Source organism: Callithrix jacchus, chromosome 10, assembly GCF_049354715.1.
Source record: "Callithrix jacchus isolate 240 chromosome 10, calJac240_pri, whole genome shotgun sequence".
NCBI classification, from domain to species: Eukaryota; Metazoa; Chordata; class Mammalia; order Primates; family Cebidae; genus Callithrix; species Callithrix jacchus.
This window is the reverse complement of record NC_133511.1, coordinates 84,066,170-84,091,018: the sequence shown is the minus strand read 5'-3', so window position 1 is coordinate 84,091,018 and position 24,849 is coordinate 84,066,170. Positions and strand designations below refer to the sequence as shown.

General features: G+C 37.8%; 1 protein-coding gene across 3 annotated transcripts in view; it reads left to right on the top strand.

Annotated features, from left to right (window-relative positions):
* Nucleotides 1-24,849, top strand: part of TPH1 (tryptophan hydroxylase 1) — a 49,223-nt gene that overhangs the window by 19,781 nt on the left and 4,593 nt on the right. For 2 of the 3 annotated variants that reach the window (XM_054242140.2, XM_078340712.1), the window contains 10 exons: nucleotides 1,856-1,924; nucleotides 6,064-6,206; nucleotides 11,514-11,697; nucleotides 14,302-14,402; nucleotides 17,814-17,881; nucleotides 18,036-18,232; nucleotides 20,615-20,750; nucleotides 21,455-21,581; nucleotides 23,198-23,293; nucleotides 24,209-24,342. In XM_054242140.2, coding sequence (XP_054098115.1) covers nucleotides 6,090-6,206; nucleotides 11,514-11,697; nucleotides 14,302-14,402; nucleotides 17,814-17,881; nucleotides 18,036-18,232; nucleotides 20,615-20,750; nucleotides 21,455-21,581; nucleotides 23,198-23,293; nucleotides 24,209-24,342 — 1,160 coding nt within the window. In that variant the 5' untranslated portion in view covers nucleotides 1,856-1,924; nucleotides 6,064-6,089. Of the gene's footprint in view, nucleotides 1-760; nucleotides 888-1,855; nucleotides 1,925-6,063; nucleotides 6,207-11,513; nucleotides 11,698-14,301; nucleotides 14,403-17,813; nucleotides 17,882-18,035; nucleotides 18,233-20,614; nucleotides 20,751-21,454; nucleotides 21,582-23,197; nucleotides 23,294-24,208; nucleotides 24,343-24,849 lie in introns of those variants that run through there. The other variant, XM_035265955.3, reaches the window with a different exon arrangement.

The window sequence follows — 24,849 nt, the reverse complement described above, 5'->3', positions numbered from 1 at the left end:
TAGCATGTTACATAATTTTTTGCTCATGTAGAATGCTTCTCTGCTTGCAGCTTAAAATATATATTTTTTTGTTTTTTTTTGAAATATTTTTAACTTAGAAGGACACTGAACACTTCTCTTCTAAAAAGTTCAACTGTTGCTCTGCCTCAAGGAACAGGGGAAGGCACCAAGAGAATAATGAGGCAGGACTGGGCTATTAACAGCCGGGAAGCACAGAGAGGTGTGGGACGTGGGGGATTCCTGCTTTGGTCTCCAACAGGCGAGAAGCATTGCAGTCCTGTAGCAGTCATTATGTCGATAATAGACGTTATCTTGGTTTGGAGGGAATGTCCACCTCTGGATTGTTCAATGTTAGTCAGACTTCTGATGGCCTAACATTCACTTAATTAAAACACCAGTCAGATACACGCATAGATTGAGGCGTGCGAGTCTCGGGGCGCAGGCGGGCGGGACTGCCAGCAGCCTGCCGGGCTCAGGTGTGTCCTGCACAGCAGTGCGTGCATCCTTAGGCCCGGAAACGCGGTAGAATGACTCTCTGCCTTTCATGAGAAAAGGGTACCGTTGGCGTTAGCTCATCAGAGCGCTGCTTTACAAACAAAGTGCATATGTATTTGGTTTGTATGCTCCCCTTTGTCTGCCAGGAGGACGCCCACCCGCCGCCCCTCCCTTCTCATTGGCTGCTGCCCGGCTGCCCCCGGAGCCCATTGGCTCGCTCCGACGCCCGCTTCTATAAGAGGCCGGCAGCGCGGGACCGCGGGCCGACCCAGCTTGCAGCTAACTGCGCTCGAGGTGAGCGAGGCGGCCCTTTCCGCGGGCACCGGGAACCACTGCCGAGGCTTTGGCGGCGTTGGCAGGCACGGGGCTGAGCAGAGTCACCCTCCTGGAAGGTAAATTTGTGGTCTTGCGGAGTCAGATTTGGAGGTCGGATTTGTACCCCTGTGGGCACTTACTCTTCTTTCCTTCTGCACTCTTTGTGGAGAGAAGGCACTTTTTGAGGGCCTCCAGTGTGCCAGGAACAGACTCTTTGCACATAATCAGATTTCACCTTCACAACAAAAGCTGATAGATCTTTCTTGAGTCTCCAGATGAGGAAACAGTGGTTCAGAGTCGAACCCAAGTCTGTGTGACTTCTCTACGTTGGCAGAAGCACAAACATTTTCTTCCTTCTTTTCCTCTCCATCGAGGGGCAATATCCCTTTTTGTTCTTCTCCTCCCATAAAGGGAAGCCTCCCTTAGACAGCCCCCCCACCAAAGAAGAGGGAGTTTCAGATGCAAAGCTTCTCAGCATGACACTTACCCTCATCACCACCATCCCAACAGACGGCGAGGAGCTTGTTACAAGGTCGCAACGGGCAAAAAGGACTAAGTTCTTGTGGTCCTTAACTAGAGCCAGTTAAGAGTCCAGGTAAACTTAACCTTGTATTTGGCCTCTGATTTTCAGAGGTTTAACATGAACTCCCCGTTGATGTCCCACTCTACATGGCTTAGGGGGGAAAAGACTAGAGTTGAACTTGCTAACACAGGAAAAGTTTGTGCCTTTTCATTTTTTTATAAAAGGGGGAGTGGAATTCTAATATTAATATTTCTGTAAAGTTATAATCTGTGGTTTGCATATGTTATCACTGAGGTCCATTTGTACATGTATTATTAGATTGTCTTCAGGTAGAGATGTGTCTTCTATTTCCATGTCTCTGCCAGTGCCTTTATTTCCTGGAATACTGTTTTTCGTGGGTAGTGTTTTCTTTTGTTTTTCATCTCCACTTTCATCTTCATTCCCACTCCTTATTTAGAAAAGAAAATCAAGTCTCTCTAAAGGATTCTTTCCCTCTGAAAGACTCCTCCTTGCATTTTTTAGGTCTGTCTTCAAACAACATCCCTGCTTTCAGAAGACTAATTCAGTAGTGCTTTGTGCTACCTAGATCAGGTAAATGTAAATTACATTTGTTTTACTGATTAAACTAAGGGGAGAAAAGAGTTGAGCATTGTATACACCTTGACCTCTACTTTACCAAGGGTCAGGTCTATTGATCTTCTGAGTGTCTTCTTGGTATTTTTTTTCCTTATTTCCAGTGTTGTGTCCTGCACAGCAGTGCATCCTTAGTCAGGTCAGGAAACACAGTAGGAGAATGACTCTCTGTCTTTCATGAGAAAATAAAATACATATGTATTGATGAGACACCAATTTAAACAAGTGTGACCTATTTTATCTTCCCAGGTTAGTATTGTGGGGTTTTTTTCCATGAAAGAGTAGGAAGGGATAGGTTGGTTGAAGGAGGAAAGGGAAATGTAACAAGACAAAACACTGAGGTTCTGAAAAGGGTTTGAGGGTATTGAGTGGAGGAAAAAAGAACTGATGCCTTATAAGGTCTGTCAACCAGGCAAAGTTACGACCAAGTTTTAGTAATGATCAAAGATCTATGTCCTGCAAGATTATTTTGGGGTGGGAGGAACAAAAATGGAGGTGAGAATTTTCTTCCAGTTTCTTATAAAAAGTTCCTGTTGAGAACCTTCATTCTTACCTTGACTTAAACAAGGAGGAGTGTTTCCACATCTTTTTTTTTTTTTTTTTTTTCGAAATAGAGTCTGGCTCTGTTGCCCAGGCTGGAGTGCGGTTGCACAATCTTGGCCCACTCCAACCTCCACCTCCTGGAGCCTCAGCCTCTGGAGTAGCTGGGATTACAGGCCCAGACCATCATGCCTGGCTAATTTTTGTATTTTTAGTAGAGACAGGGTTTCCCCATGTTAGCTAGTTGGTCCAGGAGTCCTGACCTCAGGTGATCTGCCCACCTTGGCCTCCCAAAGTTCTGGGATTACAGGTGTGAGCCACTCACATCTTCATATAATAATGTATGTCTTTAAAGAAATCAAAATAATATAAATTCCTTGCATATCATAACTTTCAGTTAATGTATCCTTCACCCTCTTCTCCCCACACCCACTAAGATGTTGGCACCAAACTTGATCCATGCCAGAATCAGGTAAAGAAAAGGATTATGAACCCCAAAGGGATGGAGCCATGACTGTTAGTACCTTCTTATAATAGCAACATCCAGGAAAGCTTAGGGGCCAGTTTTGAAAATGGAAGGAAATCCTCTTTTTCTTTCTTTCTTTTTTTTTTTAAGAGACAGGGTTTCCCTCTGTCACCCAGGCTGGAATGCAGTTGCTAATCTTGGCTCCCTGCAATCTCCATCTCCTGGGTTCAAATGATTCTCATGACTCAGCCTTCCAAGTAGCTGGGATTACAGGCATGTGTCACCATGCCTGGTTAATTTTTGTATTTTTAGTAGAGACAGGGTTTCACCATGTTGGCCAGGCTGGTCTAGAACTCCTGACCTCAAGTAATCTGCCCACTTTGGCTTTCTAATGCACTGGGATTACAGACCTGAGCCACTGCACCCAGTCTCATATTGTTATATATGAAGAGTTTTATGCCAAGCTCCAAGAGACTGTTGAAAGACAAATTATCAGGAGATCTAAAGTTCTGTTAATGTTACCACTGACTAGAAAAAATCAGTGGTAGCTTTTCTTTACTGTTTTCTGATCCTTGCTCCCACTTTTTAGAGTTGACTTACATGTTGACTTAGAGTTGGCCAGGAAATAGCTTATATTTGCAGAATCCTCTTCCTTTTGCATGTCATGGTTATGGTATCAGGGAACATGAGGACTCAGTAAATATAGGCTAACTCAGTACATTTTACTTTGGGGTCTTTGTTTATTTGCAAAAAAACTGCTGAATTTTTCACTTGAGATTTGGAATTTAATACACTTTAGGGGTTTGGTAATAAATTAATGAAACTGAAATCACCTTGATACAAAACAATACTGACATTTTATATCATAAAGCACCATTTCCACATGCTTGCTATTATAATAAATATGTTAATCATCTTGTAAAATGCCTAGTTCCTCGGGCAAGAAAAATTCTTAGCTAGAGGTGTTTAGAATGTCTATTTCAACATTTTCTCTTTTTTTGAAGACTGGAAAATTTGGGATATATTCTCTATTATTTGAGATAATGCTTATTGAGTAATTAGGTTAGCAACTGTTCTAAGAGTTCTATATAAATTATATCTATTTAATCCTCCTTGTAACAATAAATTTATGTATATGTAATCCTCCTTATAATCATGAGAGTGGTGTTAATTATCCTTCCTCCAAGTTTGCTGATAAAGAGATTGATGCCCATAAAGATTATAACTTGCCTAAATGGATTTGCAGAAAGATTTATTACTAGCAATTTGTTATATTAGTCTGCATCTCTCTTATTGTTTGCATTTGTACACCATAGGACGATGCCACCCATACACTGTGTTTAATAAGAAAAGTCAATCTTTGAGTGGTAATTGAATGGATAAGAAATATTTCTGAAAGTTTTCACATCCCTAAAAGCATTTTGAGAATGCTTATCCAAGACCATCCCTGAATTTTTAGCCCCAGAGCCACCAATTCAGAATTTTCTGTGTATACTTAAGTTTACCTTAAGAAATGATCACTTCCTTTGAAGTGGAAAATCTCTTAAGATCTCTTGCTTCTCATCCATAACTCCTTTCTCAGCAGAGACTCATGGATGGGCTAGAAGCCATCTTCAGTCATCTTTAGAAGCATATGGGATATTGATCAAAGGGGTAGGGGAGGTGGGAAGGTGAGGCGTGGTCAAGTATACTCCTTAGGTATCATGGATGAGATCTCGGTGTCCCTCTCTTCTGCTTATTTATACTTTTTGAGAAGTCTGTCTTCCCTCTTTTCCTATCCCATGAATAAGTGTGTGAATTCTTTGGAGGCAAATTTTCTTGTTTTTAAATCTATACTGCCCTAACATTGACTGTCACACTTTATACATGTGAATGTGCTTGGGTTGAAATTGTATTCATTTTACCATTAGTAATTATTTTAATCACAGAAAAATCCACATAATTATTCAATTTAACTGGCTATTTCATTTTATAGCATTTGAAATAGAGATTGTTTTAGTTCTAGAGAATAATTTGGCATAACTTAAAAATCTTGGTAGTTTTGGGAACTTGAACCCAATAAATTTATAAATGTTTGTTAAATTTTGAATTATACATCTCTAACTCTTCTTGGTACCTGAAATAGCCTAGTTTCATCTGTGAGGAAACTATCAGAATATCATACTACATTATGGTGTTTTAAAACGAGTGGGAATTTTGGATGTTATGAGTTCTAGTAGCTGTTTGGTAACTTACCTATATTAGAAAGGTTAAGTACCATGTCTAAGGTCATACACTGATAAACATCAAGCCAATGATGAGATATATCTGATTTCACATTCCATGTATTTCCTTATAATGTTCTGCAGTATAAATAGGTTGTTGAGAAGATACCATAGTAGACATCTGTTTCATCTTCTGAGAAGCAGAACTGGAATTCTCCTGTCGAGCACTTATTCATCTAGTAAACATATGTCTAGAGCTGGCCAGGTCTTTAGTTTACAAAATAAGTAGAAAGCCTTGTCCCCACTCTGGAGGAGCTTGCTGCCTTGTTAGAAGATGAAACATGTCCGAATAAAACATTTGGGGAAACCATTTGAGACCTGGTATAATGAAGTGCTAAGATTGTGGGCAGAGTGGGGAGAAGCCTTAAAATGTTCATATTTTTGACCCATAATTCTAATTTCATAAACCTGTCTTAAAAAATATAGATCAGTCAGGCAGAACGTGAATATTTATTGAGTCCTTACTATGTGTCAGGTACCACACCAGACACCAGTAGGCCTTGACTAGTTTAGGCTATAATAGTTGGGAAGACTGCAAGAAGCTAGCAGGCTTGAGTCATGCCCTAAAAGACAGATTGGTTTAGAAAAAAAGGAAAGGGAGCTACTAACATGTATTGTATGACTATTCTATTCTAGGCAGTGTATCAGGCAAAGTTTTATCTTATTTTGGTCTCATTAGATTCTTGCAAAGCTTATATGCATACCAAGGTTTTATAAATGGTTAAGAAACCGAAGTTTCTAGAAGTAAATGAGCCCTTAGTTATCAAATATTGTCTGCATTGTGCAACTTCTGTTTTAGCACTTTGTCTTTGTTTTCATACTTTTAGTTTTAGAGAATTACTCCAAATTTATCATGATTGAAGACAATAAGGAGAACAAAGACCATTCCTTAGAAAGGGGAAGAGCAAGTCTCATTTTTTCTTTAAAAAATGAAGTTGGTGGACTTATAAAAGCCTTGAAAATCTTTCAGGTAAGCATTTTCCATATTTTTGCACAAAATTGTTTTAGAAATGACTCTCTAAAACTATATTTAAAATATAGGGCAACATAGCAAGACCCCATCTCTAAAAAAACAAACAAACAAAAATATTAAGCTAGGTGTGGAGGTGGACATCTGTAGTCCCAGCTACCTGGGAGGCTGGGGTAGGAGGATTGCTTGAGTCCAGAGGTCCAAGGTTATAGTGAGTGAGCTATGATCACACCACTGCACTGTAGCCTGGGTAGCAGAGATTCTCTCTCTCTCTCTCTCTATGTGTATATATATATATATACACATACACACACACACACATATATATATGGCAACATAGATATATAAATTATTGTAAATTCTAAATATATAAATTATTGTAAATTCCTCAGAGATGTAAATACAAACATTTGTTAAGAACTTCAATTTCTAAAATATTGTTGAATTCTAACAAGGGATACAAACAATTTACAGAAGGGGAGTTACAAATAGCTACTTTAAGGAAAGCGGGGGGAAAGATTCCCTTTACAAATTTTAGAGAAGCAAATTTTAATTTTATTTTAATAAAATATTAAGATTTTACTGATATTTAATCATATATTAATTATATGCTTGAGATTTGATGGTATAGTCATAGAATATTTAATAATATTATTTTCATGTAGCAAAGACTTTATAATGACACTCTCTCCTATAGTTGGAGCTTCATTGCATTGGAGGTGCATTACCCTCCAATGCACCTTTGGCAGGAGGGTAAATTTGTGTACCATGTAGGGAAACTATCTGGGTATATGGATTATAAGCCTTGAAATGTTCATATTTTTGACCCATAATTCTAATTTCATAAATCTGTCTTAAAAAATATGGATCAGTCAGGCAGAACATGAATATTTATTGAGTCCTTACTATGTGGCAGGTACTACACCAGACATTAAAGATGTGGAGCTGAACAAAGTTAACACAGCGCCTCGCCTTGCAGAGTATATAATCTAGAGGGGAAGGCAACATTAAACAAACAACTATAGTATGTGAATAATTACTATGTGTAAAGTGACGTGAAACAGAAGTACCGGATACTGTGACAGCACTGAACTGGGGGGGACCTAACTGAGTTTAAGGGCTCAGGGACACACAAAGATTTATTGTTTATAGGAACTAAAATTGTAAACAATCTACTTGTCCTAATATAGGGGATGTTGAATTCTGCTAGCAGAACACCACTGTGGTTAAGCTTTGGTCTCTGGAGACAGGCCACCTGAATCCAGATCCTTGCTCTGTCACTTATCAGCTGGGTGATCATGGGCAAATTGATTAATCTCTCCACACTTCAGGCTTTATGTCCATAAAATGAGAACTCTACCTACCTGATAGGGTCGTTGTGAGCATCAGTAGAGTTAATATCTCTAAAATGCTTAGGAAGGTAGAGTACAAAGTAAGTGATCAATAGATGTTAGCTATGTTAATAATCACATGATATGCCATTATATAGCTGTTAGCAAAGAATATTTCAAAGAATTAAAAATCTTAAATATAGATAGTCTAGAAGAGCTTGTAATAAAAAGCATCAGTTTTTTTTACCCAACACATACCATATTCTCAGTCCCACTCCCTAGAGGCAACCATCTTTTTTTTTTTTTTTGAGAGAGGATCTCACTCTGTGGCCCAGGCTGGAGTGCAGTGGCATGATCTTGGCTCACTGCAACCTCTGCCTCCCAGTTCAAGTAATTTTCCTGCCTCAGCCTCCCAAGTAGCTGGGATTACAGGCACTTGCCACCACGCCTGGCTAATTTTTGTATTTTTAGTAGAGATGGGGTTTCACCTTGTTGGTCAGACTGGTCTTGAACTCCTAACCTTGTGATCCGCCCGCCTTGGCCTCCCAAAGTACTGGGATTACAGGTGTAGCCACTGCGACTGGCCGAGGCAAACTCTTTTGACTATGTCTGGCCTTTAGGTTTTTTTTTGGTGGTGAGTTTATGAAATTTAAACATTGCTCTTACATGCCTTTTGAGTTATCAACTTCACACTATATTTATTTACTTTCTATTATGAGCAATGATACTGATACCACCTCTCTCCCTTCCCTCTCCCAGTCCTTCAAAATTTAGTAATTATATTATTACTTCTAGCTATTATATTGATTACCTTTGGGTCTTTAAATAAAATACCTGTATGTCTTCTTCTATCAACTTTCTTTTTAATTTATAATCAAAGAATAATTGTGCATAGCTTAAAAACAACTCAACCCACAGTATGAAACATATTTTTGAAAAGTAGTCTTTTGCTCTATCTCTTTTAATTTCTAAGTTTCATTTAATTTTTTTGCAACCTTATGTGCAGAAGCTTGAGTTAATCACACTTATTAAATCACATCTACACTATCGTTGTTGATTTGTGCGACCTCATCCTGTTTTATTTCATTCTTCAATTCTATCTCCATTTCTCTCTTCTGATAGAGAGCTGCTCTCATACGTTTGAAATATACACTGAATTACTTTTATCTGCACTTTAGGATATGTAGTTTTTGTGTGTGCATATATTAGTAATTAATATAAATCATATTGTGCTATAAAGATTCTTTTTCCCAGCCAAACTGTGTTTTTAAGACTTACGCATGCTGCTCTGTGAACATCTCATTCATTCTTCTAAATGCTACATGGTGTTCCAGGTGTGTCTCCATCCATTTTACTTATCCCTGCCTAGCAGAGGCAACCATTTCACTCTTTTAACTATTTTTCCAATATTTACTTCCACGCTTATAAATTATATCCTCATTCTGCTTCTACTTCTTGATTTTTAAAATTATAGGTTATTATCTATTGATTTTCAACAACAAAGTAAAGATTTAGGTTTCTTGGCACAACTCCCCTTCTGATAGCCTCTTCAACATCCTTTCCACTCATTTTCCCAATGTATTTATATCCCAGTCTTTGGCTGTGTCAGTGTTCTTATTATTAAGATTAGGTAAATGTTGTTTGAAGAGGAGCCATAGTAGCCACCATTGTGACTCTTCCTTTCTTGTGCAACAGGATTACAGCATAGTGTTTTTTTTTCTTTTATTTATTTATTTATTGCATTTTTAGGTTTTGGGGTACATGTGTGGAACATGCAAGACATTTGCATAAGTACACACATGGCAGTGTGTTTTGCTGCCTTCCTCCCCTTCACCCACATTTGGCATTTCTCGCCAGGCTATCCCTCCCCAGCTCCCCCCCTCCCGCTGTCCCTCCCCTCTTCCCCCCAATAGACCCCAGTGTTTGGTACTCCCTTCCCTGTGTCCATGTGTTCTCATTTTTCATCACCCACCTATGAGTGAGAATATGCAGTATTTCATTTTCTGTTCTTGTGTCAGTTTGCTGAGAATGATGTTCTCCAGATTCATCCATGTCCCTACAAACAACACGAACTCTTCATTTTTGATTGCTGCATAATATTCCATGGTGTATATGTGCCACATTTTCCCAATCCAGTCTATCATCGATGGGCATTTGGGTTGGTTCCAGGTCTTTGCTATTGTAAACAGTACAGCACAGTGTTTTAAGCACATGGACTGTGGAGCTGGACAGCTTAGATTTGAATTCCCGCTCTGACACTTGTCACCTGTGTGCTTCTGGGCAATCTGCTTAACCTTGCTATGCCTCTGTTTCTGTAATTGAAATGTCTGATAGGGAATGTGTCACTTGCTACTTCTACTTTATTTGAATTTTCCAGATTATATTTTTCTTCCAGATGAATTTAGAAATTATTTGACTACATTTCCTAACCAAATTCCATTGAGATTTCAATTTAGTAAGAATTGACATTTTTGCGTCTTTTTTCCTCCAAAAACACAGTTTAGCTTTATATTTATTGATGTCAACATTTAGAAAATATTTACAAATGCATTATTACTGTAAACATTTATAAGATATAGATGAAATGAAACTCTTCTTCATACCCGATCAATCCCAGTATATTTTGTAACTGACTTCTATTGATTCTATGATAAATACTATGTTTCCAGACAAACCCTGCCTATTTTAATTTCCTAACATCCTTTATTACTCAATCCTCTTTCTTGTTGGGTCATGTTCCCTGATAATTTTTTTTTTTTTTTTTTGGGAAAGGATATCACTCTGTTGTCCAGGCTGTAGTGTGGTGGCTCAATCATGGCTCACTGTAGCCTTCACCTCCCGGGCTCAAGTGACCCTCCCACCTCAGTATCCCGAGTAGCTGGGACTACTGATGTGCCCCGCTATGCCTGGCTAATCTATTATTTTTTTGTAGAGATGGGTTCTTGCTATGTGGCCCGGGCTGGTCTTCAACTCCTGGGCCCAAGTGATTCTTTCACCTTGGCCTCCCAAAATGTTGGAATTACAGACATGAGCCACTATGCCTGGCCTATTCTGTCTATTCTTTAAGATTCATTTCAGTTCCGACCTGCTCCGTGAAATTTTCGACTCTCTCTTAAGTTGTGATTCTTTTCCCTTTGCTGAAAATCTGCATCTGAACACTCTCTACTTTATTTTCTTAATCTTTCATTTGTTAGCCAACTAGATTATAAATTCCTTTATGTCTTCCCTTTGCATTCTTCGTAGCTCTTACCTAGTTACACAGGTGTTCATTAAGTTATTTTAGGATGCACTGGTTAGTATTGGAGACTATCTGCTCTAATCATTTTCTTAGATGAAAAAACTATTGGGTGATCACTTCTCATGTTTCATTATCATGTCCCTAGCACTCTTCCTCAGCTACCCAAATTGGTAAGAGAACAAACCCTCATCCCACAGTTCTACACATAGTACCTCCATCTTCAGCTGACTTAGAAGAGGTCAGAAGAGGAGATTTGGTTCAGCTGTTACTAAGATTGTAGCTTAAGAGATTTGAGGTATTAACTCTGTGCTCAATCTGTTCATCTAATTTTATTAAATGGATTTTTTGCAAGGGAAACTCTTCTTTGTCCAAGATTAACACTGGTATCACTTTTTGAAATCTAGCTTTCAATTATGAGAATTTTCAAAAGATTCTTCTTAGCCAGGAAACTTAATATTTTGATTTGAATTCTGACTAATTCTGACAATCTGAAGGACCTCTAGTATGTGTTATTTTATTGTTTTCTGGAGGATGGGATTAATTTTGAAAACTTTTTTGACTAGTACATATTTTTAAGAGGAATTATTTTGTTGTTGGCAGCACTAAAAACAGCTTTTTTTCCCTTTGGCTGTTCTGAGAAGTGTGAGTCTGATCTTTAGTGGTAATGAAAGTAAGCTGCTCAGAGACTATTAACATTTGGTGCAGTTACATGCAATCTTTACCCTGTGCTTTACACAGGAGAAGCATGTGAATCTGTTACATATTGAGTCCCGAAAATCAAAAAGAAGAAACTCAGAATTTGAGATTTTTGTTGACTGTGACATCAACAGAGAACAACTGAATGATATTTTTCATCTGCTGAAGTCTCATACCAATGTTCTCTCTGTGAATCCTCCAGATAATTTTACTGTGAAGGAAGATGGTAAGTTTGAAAGGTAAAAACACTAGTTAGAAGATGAAATACCAAATGTGTGTCCAATCTTATATTTATCTTGAAGATATAAGAATAATAACACACAGTCTCTCCAAATTCCTTATAGGCTGGTAGTGAAAGGAACACAAGATATAGTTGCTCAAGATACCAAAGAAAAATTATAAAGCGACATTTGATCTAGTATAAGAGAAATGAAAAAGAAAATCTTGAGTATAAGAAATGGCTGGGAGTGGTGGCTTATCCCTATAATCCCTGCACTTTGGGAAGCTGAGGCAGGCAGATCACTTGAGTCCAGGAGTTCAAGACCAGCCTGGGCAACATGGAGAGACCCGGTCTCTACAAAAAATACAAAAATTAGACAGGTGTGGTGGCAAGCACCTGTGGTCCCAGCTACTCTGGAGGCTGAGGTGGGAGGATCACTTGAGCCTAGGAGGTTGAAGCTGGAGAGCCAAGATTGTGTTACTGCACTCCAGTCTGGGTGACAGAGCAAGACCCTGAAAAAGAAAGAAAAAAAGAAAGAAAGAAAAAAAGAAAGAAAGAAAGAAAGAAGGAAAGAAAGAAGGAAGGAAGGAAGGAAGGAAGGAAGGAAGGAAGGAAGGAAGGAAGGAAGGAAGGAAAGAAAGAGAATTCAGCATAATCAGAAATTGATTATCTCTCAATTTCCAAATAATCAACATTTCTTGATTTGACAAACCACTAATTCACAATCCCTGAGCACTTAGTAAGTCTCATAAGATTTGGCATCTAGCAGATAGTAAATGAATATTTAAATTTGTTGCAAATGTTGACAGTTGCTGACAACTATGAAATGAGACATACAATATGTATAGCAGGGGACTCGTCCGTGACCTGTTAGGAAGCAGGCTGCACAGCAGGAGGTGAGCATCCGGCCAGTAAGCCTTACCACCTGAGCTCTGTCTGGGAGAATGAACCCTATTGTGAACTGCGCGTGCAAGGGATCTAGATTCTGTGCTTCTTATTAGAATCCAATGACTGATGAAATCATTTTCTGCCTCCCCGTTCATGGAAATATTGTCTTCCATAAAACCAGTTTCTGGTGCCAAAAAGGTCAGGGACCGCTGATGTACAGCATCCCTTCCAAAAGCAAATGAGAATGCAATAAAGCCTTTTAAAGTGTTGCATAATCAGTAGCAAAGATAAAGGCTAAGATCTTTACTGGTGAAAAAAATCCTTGAAGTTTACTCAAGGCAAAAGACAAATAGATAATTTAACTACATTTTATATTTGGTACTCAATCTAAAATAATCTCTTCATGTTATGTCCACAATATTTGAGGTGTAATCAGGGTTGCTATTCATCTGCTATTTGCTCGTACAGCTATATAATTATTTAAAATACTGATATATCTCTACTTCTGACTGGCAGAGAACTACTTCCTCAAGTCCCTTGAGGGAGCATCACCATGCCTGAAGCCTCTGTTGCTCCGGAGACTCCCCATTAAGAAGTCCCACACCCATCATTAACAATGAAAGAGTTAACACCTTGCAGAGCAGAAGCCTAGGACTCTGTTGATGTCTATTTTGAGTGATTAGTGTTCCCGTTGTATTTGTTGTTAAATCCCTTGAATATCACTCCTGGATGTTAGAAAGAGCATTATGCTGGGGCAAGAGAGCTGAGTTCTAGTCCACTCTTTTCCATGAGGAGTGAGTTACCTTGGAAGGTAAATTACCTCTCTAGAGTTTGTTTACCTCATCTGTAAAATGCAGAGGTTTATAGATGACTAAATAGTTCAGTTGATATTTACAGTACACCAATCTTGTGACAGACATTTTCACTAAAAAATAGGTATACAAAAAGATATAGTCCCTACCCTACAGTTGTTTCCAATCTGTCATGTAGGACAGACATATAAAGAGGTACATTATAATAAAACATAGTAAAAGCCTTTAGAGAGAAACATAACATCATGGGAACCCAGGGGATGGATAATTAGCTCTAGCTACAGGGTCAGGGAAGGCTTTTCAGAATGAGAAGATCTTGTTAGATTTGGGTCTTGAAGGATGTGAAGGATATTCTCAGGAAAACAGAAGAGTGGGGTGCGGTGGGGAATGGGAGTGGAATAGCTATCCCAGGCAGAAGATAGCATTTACAAAATCCCAGAGTCTTATGAGGGCTTGTGTGTCTGAGGAATGGTGAGAAGATCAAGGTGGCAAAGATAAATGATTTCTAAGATCCTACCCATCAACAAAAACAAATGAAGTTTTTATTGTTTTATCTTGGTCTATAAATAAAGTTGTAAATCTTTATTCTGCTTTCATATGATAACTAAATATGTAGCTTACGCATTTTAAAACTTTTAATGTTTCTAAAGTACAGTGTTTGCCCAAAACTTAGAATATCAACCTGAAAACTAAAAAAATAAATAAATAAAAATGAAAATAAACATCAGAAATTTTGAATAAATTTTACTTTTTAGAAATAGAGCAATTTACTTAACTTGTATAAATCTTGCCTTGATGTACAAGCTAAAATTAAAAATCTCATCCAACTGAATTTTATTTTTTCTTCCTTATTGTTTTGTTTAAGATCATCTCTTCAACTTTTAATGTTTTTTGTTTTTTAATTCTACAGGTATGGAAACTGTTCCTTGGTTTCCTAAGAAGATTTCTGATCTGGACCACTGTGCCAACAGAGTTCTGATGTATGGATCTGAACTAGATGCAGACCATCCTGTAAGTTGTTTTTTTTTTTTTGAGACCAAGTCTTGCTCTGCTGCCCAGGCTGGAGTGCAGTGGCGTGATCTTGGCTCACTGCAACATCTGTCTCTCAGGTTCAAGTGATTCTCCTGACTCAGCCTACCAAGTAGCTGGGATTACAGGTGCCCACCACCGCACCCAACTAATTTTTGTATTTTTAGTAGAGACAGGGTTTCACCATGTTGGCCAGGCTGGTCTCAAACTCCTGGCCTCAGGTGATTCATCTGCCTCAGTCTCCCAAAGTGCTGAGATTACAGGCATGAGCTACCAGCCTGTAAGTATTTTTCATAAATACATTTATAAAAACAATTTAAAGTGAACTAAAAATTAAGGGCAACATTTTTACAGAAAGTGTTTTTTCTAGACTAAATGAGATATTGTTTTAGTCAAGATTTCAGGAAGTGTTAGTAGACCTCCATGTTGGTGGAATTAAGACTAACTGCCTGAAAAGCATGTAGCTTCATTGGTTCCAAAATATCTGTTCCATGCCCGGCATTTCTATGATTAAGAGCTATTCAAAGGGTTATACTAAAATGAAGACAGGGTCTGCAATCAGTTTTTATTTAAATGGGCATGGGTTGTTGGAAAGGGAAATAAATAGTGGGCCAGAGAAAGACTTGCCCCACACACTGCACAGAATGATTGGTTTACTAGGCAGTTAATGAACTGGGAAATTGTTTCCTTGTAAAATTGTACAGTACAGGCAAGAGTTGGAGAATTAGTAGATCTAGAGCATTAGGCTTGCTTACAAAGCTCTGGGTTTCTGGGAGGGGAAGAGAAAAGAGAGGGCAATTGTGAAGTTGAACAGACCAGGACTTTAATGTAGCTTCTCTCACATATTAGCTCTGTGAATGTGATCTTTTTATACTACCTTAGACAGCCACCAGATGTTCTGTCCATTTATTCTATAATCTCATTGAGTAACTATTGCAATTAGTTGCAGCACTTGCCAGAAATGAGCTTGCAGTCTAGTTGAAATGCTAAAGCACACATTATCAACACACACAAGATAAAATGTAAAAAGTGCGCTAGGTGGCATGAAAAAATTGCTTCAAAATATACACAAGAGAGCAAACACTTCTAGCTGAAGAGATCAGAGAAAAGCAACACTTCAATTGGGCCTTAAAAGATTTCAGCAAATAAGAGATGGAAAGGAAGAACAATTCAGGAGGGAACAATATGAGCAAAGGTTCAGAGGCAAGAACATTTGGGGCATGTTTATGGAAAGGTGAGTACATCAGTTTTACAGATCTACTAAGTCCTGCTGATTTTTACCTCCGAGGTATTTCTTAAATGTGTTCTTTATTCATCCCTATGACCACATTCCTTAACTGGTCTCCCTTCCTCCAACCTTGTCACCTTCAAACACCTCCTCCTTATACTCATTAGAAGGATCTAAAACCTCAGTATGACTATTATTAATCTTCTCTCTTAAAAATCACCAATGGCTCCTAGGTACATACTTAAAAGAATTGAAAACATATGTCCATACAAAAACATATACACAAATGTTCGCAGCAGCATTATTCATAATAGTAAAAAAGTGGAAACAACCCAAATGTTCATTAACTGATGAATAGATGAAGTATTGTATATTTATACAGACAAATATTATTGGCCATAAAAGGAGATGGAATACTGATATGTGCTACAACATAGATGAACCTTGAAAACATTATGATAAAGAAGCTAGTCACAAAAGGGCTTGTATTGTATGATTTCTTTTATATGAAATGTCCAGTATTGAAAAATACATAGAAACAGAAAGTGGATTACTGGTTGCCAGGAATTGGGGAGGGTTGGGGTGGAGATGGAGATTGCTAATGAGCATGATGTTTCTTTTTGGGGTGATAAAATCCGAAATTAGATGGTGGAGATGTTGTTTAACTCTGAATATGCTAAAAACCATGAATGGTTATCTTATGGTATATGAATTATATCTCAATAAGGTTGTTATTAAAAAACACCAGTGGAAAAAAAAAACACCAGTGAGTTTCCATTACCAAAGGCTAAACTCCAAGCTCCTTAATGGACCTTTAATTTGCAGACCCCAACTAGTTTTCAACATGCTCCGCTTTCCTCTCCAAGTTTGAGCAACATGGGGTTGCTTGTATTTTCTTAGGTCCAACATGCTTTTTTTGTTTGTTTGTTTAAGTCACTGTGCTATTTCCACTCCTCATTTGTGTCTTAACTTGGGAGTCATCACTGGGAAGCATTCACTGAGCCACACAATCTTCTTAAGTGTGCGTGCCATTCTGTACATATCTGTGCAATATGAGGAGACACTTATTGTATCATTTTACAATAACAGGTTCAAGTAAACTCCTTTAAGCCCCAGTCTGTGCTTTATTCATATTTGGTTTTCCAGATTTTAGCACGAATTCAGGTCATAGTAAGTCTGTATTATCCCATAGATCTGTGTTAAAGAGACGAATCTCGTTCTCTCTTTATAGGTGCCCCCTTCTTTCCCATTATTTGCATTTTTGGCTATTTTCTCCTGGGCTTTGATTTTTGATTTCTTATTTATTTTATTTTATTTTTTAAGATAGAATCTCTTTCTGTTGCCCAGGCTGGGCTGCAGTGGCACCATCATACCTCGCTGCAGCCTAGAATTCCTGGGCTGAAGCCATCCTCCTGCCTCAGTCTCTTCCCAAGGAACTGGGACTACAGGCCTGCACCACCACACCTGGCTAGTTATAATCGTTATTTTAATTTCTTTTTTTGTACAGATGGGGTCTTGCTTTGTTGCCTGGGCTGGTCTCAAACTCCTGGGCTCAAGTGATTCTCCCTCCTAGGTCTCCTGAAGTGTTGGGATTATGGGTGTGAGCCACCATGCTCAGCCATTTTGCCTAAAAAAGTTTTTTTCATGAGTATAAATTCTAATGTTACTATTTTGTCTGCTTTTAAAGTCATCATTGTTTCTGCAAATGGTAAATATACTTACATTTTGTGATAAAATCTAAGTCTAGATTCAGTTAAGCACTATTTCAAATATTAATTGCTTTTTTATTATTAATTGCTATTATGGGTAAATATAACTGAAAATCTAGTCAAATGATTAAGGAAAAAAGCCCTCACCCTTGGAAAAGAGCCATGTATTTAACTGGGATAGTGGTTTCCTTATTCTTCAAACTGTTATCTTTGTAGCCACTGTACTATTTTTGTATCTATTATGTCTTTTATTTTTGTAGCTACTAGAGTATAAAGCTGTCATGTAACATTCACTTTAAAATAAAAATGATAATAAATCTCTAAATAATGCTTGCTCATAGTAACAATTATGTAGCCCTTAATATAACAGCTCTTCTAATAATGAAATGCTTCCTTAATATCATTTGTCAAGTATTTTTTAGTATGGATATTTAAAAACATGTCTTTAATTATCAGGGCTTCAAAGACAATGTCTACCGTAAACGTCGAAAGTATTTTTCGGACTTGGCTATGAACTATAAACAGTAAGTATATTAAAAGAAAATACTGTAGCCAACTTTGAGATAATAAAATAAGTGAATAGAATAAATTATGTTCATTTGGTAAGCAGAAAGTGAAATAAGTGCTACTGTTTATTAAATGCTAATTCAAAACAACTCCTTCCCTTTATCTCATTAGTGGAGACCCTATTCCAAAGGTTGAATTCACTGAAGAGGAGATTAAGACCTGGGGAACCGTATTCCAAGAGCTCAACAAACTCTACCCAACCCATGCTTGCAGAGAGTATCTCAAAAACTTACCTTTGCTTTCTAAATATTGTGGATATCGGGAGGATAATATCCCACAATTGGAAGATGTCTCAAACTTTTTAAAAGGTAATAAGCTAGTTAATTCTTTTGTAAGAAGGTTGCTGAACTGTTTTCATCATGACAGTTTTTTTTGAGACAAAGTCTCTCTCTCTCTCTCTCTCTCTCTCTCTCTCTCTCTCTCTCTCTCTCTCTCTCTCCCTCTCTCTCTCTCTCTCTGTCACCCAGGCTGGAGTGCAGTGATGCCATCTTGGCTCACTGCACCTTCTGCCTCCTGGATTCAAGCGATTCTCCTGCCGTGGCCTCCCAAAGTGCTGGGACTACAGGCAACCACTATCATGCCTGGCTGATTTTTGCATTTTTAGTAGAGACAGGGTTTTGCTGTGTTGGCCAGGCTGGTCTTGAACTTCTGACCTCAAGTGATCCACCTGTCTCAGTCTCCGAAAGTGCTGGGATTACAGGTGGAGCCACCACACCCAGCAGTGATAGCATTTTTAACAGAGGAATAAAGTGTAGTCATATGGGAGGTCAGAATTTTCCCATACTCTATCCTGGTGTACTGGATCCAGGATTGGGCACCACAGTTGAGGGATAATGATAACCTGCAGCCAAGGTAGAGGAAGGTAAACAGAATTCTAAGGGGATTTGAAATTGTATCACATAAGTAAAATTTGAAGAACTCTTAGGGTTTTAACCTAGATATTTAGGGGTTGTTATAGCTCTATTTAAATATTTGAAAGCCATCTTTATAAAAGAGGGATTACTGTGCAACTCTAAAGTAAAGGACTATTGGATAGAAACTACAAGTTTTGCCCCAAAATAGAGAATATCTTGTTAAAAGAGTGATTTGAAAATAGAACAGACTTATGAGATGGTTAGTTCCTCATCCGTGGGGGTGTTTGTGCAAAAGCTCCACACCCATTTGCCAGGGATTGGGAAGAGGAGATTCAAGCATCTTGGGGAGGGTTGAAGACCTTTTCCACATTAAGTTTGATAATTTTAGCAAGAAAATAGATGGTGCTAGTAGAGACATAAACAAAAGGTAAGGATAATTTTGCTCCTTTTAGTTCTTTATATTTGTTTGGTCCCAGCCTCTTGAATTTTTTTCTAGCTAGTATAGGAAATAAAATGAACAGTGATCTATCTCTAAGGGCTTACAATATTTAACAAGTGCAAACATTCCCTTTTATCTCAGTAGACATCTCTGCAGATTACCATAGCAGAGGAAAACAAAGAAGTTAGGCTGTGACTGAAGAGTTTAGTTTATTTCCATCATAGTCTGAAATTGCTATTTTTGAGTTTCTCACATAGACTTAAAAAAAAAATCTACCTTGAAGCATTTTCAGCAACACATTCTGCAGCCAGCCCAGGTACCAAACCCTAAGTGAACAGCTTTCAGTTTTGTATTCATAACAAAACATTTCCTCCAAATCTCATGCAAATTTGATGGTACAACTTCATCAGCATCCTTCATCACTATTTTTCAAACATTTAGTTTTTATAGAAACCACTTACAAAATTTGTAAGTGTAAAAGTTGGAAGGGGATACCTGCACTATCAAATATGGTAGACACTATACATATTTGGTTGTTTAAAATTTAAATAACTAAAATAAATTTAAATCAAGAGGTTGGTTCCTCAGTCACACTAACCACATTTCAACTGCTCAATGGCTGCACGTGGTTAGTAGTTGCCTTATTGGACAGCACAGATATGGAACATTTCTATCACTATGGACACTTTTACTGGACAGTGCAGTCTGCCCATCAGAAGGGGAGCATTCCAAATACAACAGAGCTGGATGGAACTGGCATACCAGAGTTGTGAGGGTTTGGAATGAACGGCAAGATTGGAGCCCACAGAGGTCTCCCAAGCCATTGAATCCTAATGGCAGGCCTCTTTTACAGTATTCATGCAGTCTTGGCTGTTGGGAGATGGAAGAGCACTATCCAGTTTAGCTAAAAGAAAGGGACTATTTTAAAAGAGATGGTACTGGCTAAAAATAGCACAGCTTCAAAATCGTTCTGATTTAAGTGAATATGTCTTGTTAGTCAGTTTTTACAAAAAGAAGATTATCTAGGAGATAGTATAAACCCTTTAGGGAGACAGCAAAGTGTTGTATGGCATGAGGAGATCTGAGTACTCCTACCTTTATCAACTAGTGTGTGGACTTGGGCACATTATTGAGTCTCTGAGCCTCCATTTCATAGTTGTAACAATAAGGAGAAACATCCTTAACTCATGAAAGGAGAAGTGATATGTAAAAGATCTGACTCATTGCCTGGCCATAGCAAGTGCCTAATAATGATTAGTTCCCCTTAATATGCATATGATAAATTTTAGTTTTCATGTCCTCCATCAAAGTGTTACTTGGTGCCACTGGCAGAACCAAAATGCTACAGTCAGGGGTCTATTCTGGTAAAGATTTTCTTTTTCTCCTTTGCTTTGCAGAGCGTACAGGTTTTTCTATCCGTCCTGTAGCTGGTTACTTATCACCAAGAGATTTCTTATCAGGTTTAGCCTTTCGAGTTTTTCACTGCACTCAATACGTGAGACACAGTTCAGATCCCTTCTATACCCCAGAGCCGTAAGTACTTCTGTTTCAGCCATGAATTCATCAAATAGTTATTTATAATAATGGCATCTACCTTATGGGGTTTTTTGGTGTGTGAGGATTAAATAAATTGCACATGTGAAGCTTTTAGAATGGTGCCTGGCATGAAATACAAGTCCCATACTTTATATGTATTAGCCATTATGATTATTAATTGAAAACCTATTAGGTGCTAGCTGCTATTCTGAGCATAGGAGATGTAACACTGAAAAAAATCAGACAAAAATTTTTGCCTGCATAGGGCTTCTATTCCAGTGAAGGATACAAATAATAAACAAACAAGTAAACATATGCAAATGTTGCATCGGGTGGCGAGTGCCATGGAGAAAAATAAAGCTGAGAAAGGGGACGAAGGAGTGTGTAGGTGGGTGGGAGTGCGTGTGCGTTGCTGTTTTGAAAGGGGTGCTCAAGGGAAGGCCTTGCTGAGAAGGTGATATTTGAGCAGAGATCTGATTTGGGTATGTATGTGGTGGGGTTGGAGGGTGGAGGTGGCACCTGGGTGTCCAGAGGTATCTGATATGCACTTACGTGTGTGTGTCTGTGAGTGGCCAAGGTTTTGAACCAAAATTGTTTATTGAACCAAAATCTGTAGAATATTGGATTTGAATTTGATTGAATGGTTGATTATACACTTATGTTAAGCACTGCAGTGTGACAAACTTGTACCTTTATTTCAGAGATACCTGCCATGAACTCTTAGGTCATGTCCCGCTTTTGGCTGAACCTAGTTTTGCCCAATTCTCCCAAGAAATTGGCTTGGCTTCTCTTGGAGCTTCAGAGGAGGCTGTTCAAAAACTGGCAACGGTATAAATCTGGAAATAACTGTATACATCAGTAATTCTCACCTGGGATAGGGTGTTTGAGTATCTGCATAGTTTAAAAGTAAATATCCAGAATGACCATTAGAAAATTTGTCTTAGCTTGGAGGTTCCAGTGAGCCAAGATTGTGCCACTGCACTCCAGCCTGGGCAACAGAGTGAGGCTCTGTCAGAAAAGAAAAAAGAAAAAGAAATGAAAAGGGGAGGAGAGAGGAGGGGAGGGAAAAGAGTAAAGAAAGAGAAGAGAAAAGAAAGGAAAAGAAAAGAAAATTTGGTTTTGCTCATAATCTTTAATTTAATTCAAATTAGATTAAAGAAGTATGTAAAATTTTAAGGTTTATCAAAAGGAGACACAAGCTTCGAAAAAGGAAGAGAAAAATAAGATTACTATAATAGGTTATCTATTTTTTATTTTCCAATAAAAAGGATAGGTTTTATTAAAATTATGCTAAAATGTTTTTGACTGCTAGGACAAGACACTGGTGGAAATACAAAGATGACTAAGGCCTGGTTTCTACCTTTAAGGAACTTATATACCATTTGAGGAGACAGTTATGTTCAAATGAGATAGCCTATAGCAAAGTTAACAGATTGCTCTGGGAGCATGGAGAACTTGGTGAAGGTTTCTTGGAAGAGACATCTGGATTAGCTGATGGAAAATGAGTGATGTGCTGAGCAAGGAGGGAAAGGCATCTCAGGATGAGGGCACACAAGGAAAGACAAGGAGGTGCTTGGTGTGTCTGGGGAAACAGCGAGAAGCAGGAGCAGACTGTCCCAGGATGAAGAAGGCAGTGAGAAATAGAACAGTGCTTCTGAAACTGTGGTTTGGGGACCCCTGGGGTCCCTGAGATTCTTTCATGGGGTCCTTGAGGTCAAAATCATGCCTAAATAAAAGATCCATTCAAAGTGCACAGTGGATTTTAATGAAACGGGCAGTTCATTGACATAATTCAGATTCCGCATTGCAGTTGAACTTTAAGAAATTCTACACACTTGTTAAGTCTTCATGCAGAATAAAACAAGAATTCCCGCAATTCTCTGAAAAGGCTATTAAAATATTCAACCCTTTTCTAACTAGAAACCACATGAAGCTGATGTAACTCATGTACTCAAACAGTATATCCCAAAAGGTTAAATTCAGAAGCAGATATAAGACTCCATCTGTCTTCTAGCCAGACATTAAAAGGATTTATAACATTGTAAAGTGATGCTACTTTTCTTACTTTTTTGTGTTGTATAATATAATTATTTTTATTAGCATTATTATGTTACCAAAAAATGAGTGTATTAAAATTTAAAATTAATTAACAAGCATTTCCCCTCAGTTTTAATTTTTAATATGACTAATATAGCTAGTGATACCACACATATACACACACAAAAAGCTTTGGGGCCCTCTAATTTTTAATAATATGTAAAAGTCATGAGGACAGAAGTTTGGGAAGTACTAGGTTAGAATGAGTTCAGATTGTAGAAAGACTTGTGAACTAGACTGGGATTTTAGACTTTGTTCTGGGGTACTTTGGGTCAGTGACTAAGAATTGTGATTTGTTTAAGTGTAATTCTTCAGCATGTGAGAATAATATTGATGTTCTTTTGCAGTGCTACTTTTTCACTGTGGAGTTTGGTCTATGTAAACAAGATGGACAGCTAAGAGTCTTTGGTGCTGGCTTACTTTCTTCTATCAGTGAACTCAAAGTAAGAGTTGTAAATCTTTGCATGTAACTATATTCACCTAATTTAACTGATAAAACCTGAAATAGTTTTTGGTTTTGAACAAGAACTTACTATGGAAAATATTTGGGGCTGTCACTAATCATTACCTGAATGTATTTTTCTCTATTTCCCAATTATCTATTATATAATCTAAATGTATATAATATCAGAATTTTATCAGGGCATTTATGGGGAACAGCAAGCTTTCTTTTGCTCGAGTATACTATGGGTTGAATAGAGCTATGGGAAATGAGTTTGGAATTGTAGGTTGGGGCCATTGCGTTAGTAATACACACACACATGAAATATTTTGATATATTTCTGATATATATGAAATGCTATATTACAATACGTTTAAAGTAAATAGTGTTTTTAAGCCTTTGCTTACAAAATCTTGCTGTTTCCTCACCATTTCTGATATGCCAGCAATAACTTCTATAATTTCTAGGGAATTCTTTGAGATTTATTATTTATCCAATGAATAAATAAACTTATGTTTGTTGAGTAATGAATGTGTGTGAAACACTATCCAAGGTACTGTCTTGCTTTCAGGGAACACTTGGTGGGTATATAAGTCATATATAGGAATAACTTGTGCTGGGTAGATAGTTGGTGCCATAATGCAGATAAGTAAATAAAGATCCTTGGATGCCTTTTACACAAAGAAGAGAGGAAGACCAAAGCCACGGAGATTATCTTGGGGGCATTTACAGGGAAGAGCAAGTCATTTCTTCTGCTGAAGTATACTGTGGGTTGAATAGAGCTATAGGAAATACGTTTGGAATTGTAGATTGGGGCCATTGCATTAGTAATATGTTAGAGGTGTGCCAATTATGGAAGTTGCATGATCTATGAAAATAGGGATTATTCTTTATTCACTGACTCTTTGTCTTCTAGCATGCACTTTCTGGAAATGCCAAAGTAAAGCCCTTTGATCCCAAGATTACCTGCAAACAGGAATGTCTTATCACAACTTTTCAGGATGTCTACTTTGTATCTGAAAGCTTTGAAGATGCAAAGGAGAAGATGAGGTACGGTGCATCTTCTTCATGCCTCCACTTTCTTCAGTGAAAGATCAGCCCCATAATGGTAACAGGTCATAGAAGTAAGCAGCTAGATAATTTAAGCCCACAAGGAGCCTTCTGTCTGTAACACATCTTCCTTTCATACCAAGTATCTAGAGTATGTTGTGTATAAGGATTTTGCATAGTTGCAAATATGAATCAGATACATTGCGAAGTTATTTTCTTTCCTATTCTTCCAATCAGAGATTTTAGTAGTCTAATAGGGAAAGTAAATTATATGGAAATTACCATATAACAACATGGAAAGTGTCAAGAGCCTTGGAGAAATACAGATGAAACATTGTTCTGCATTTTATTCAAGAGCAATTCATTTCAGCTGGATGAACGGGGTAATCTTAATGTTATTTGAGAAAGGACTTGAAGGATAGATAATATTTAGATATATTAAATTTTAGGCTGCAAGATAGCATGAAAAAAGGGTCAATATGTTGAAAAATATAGGAGATAAGTTCA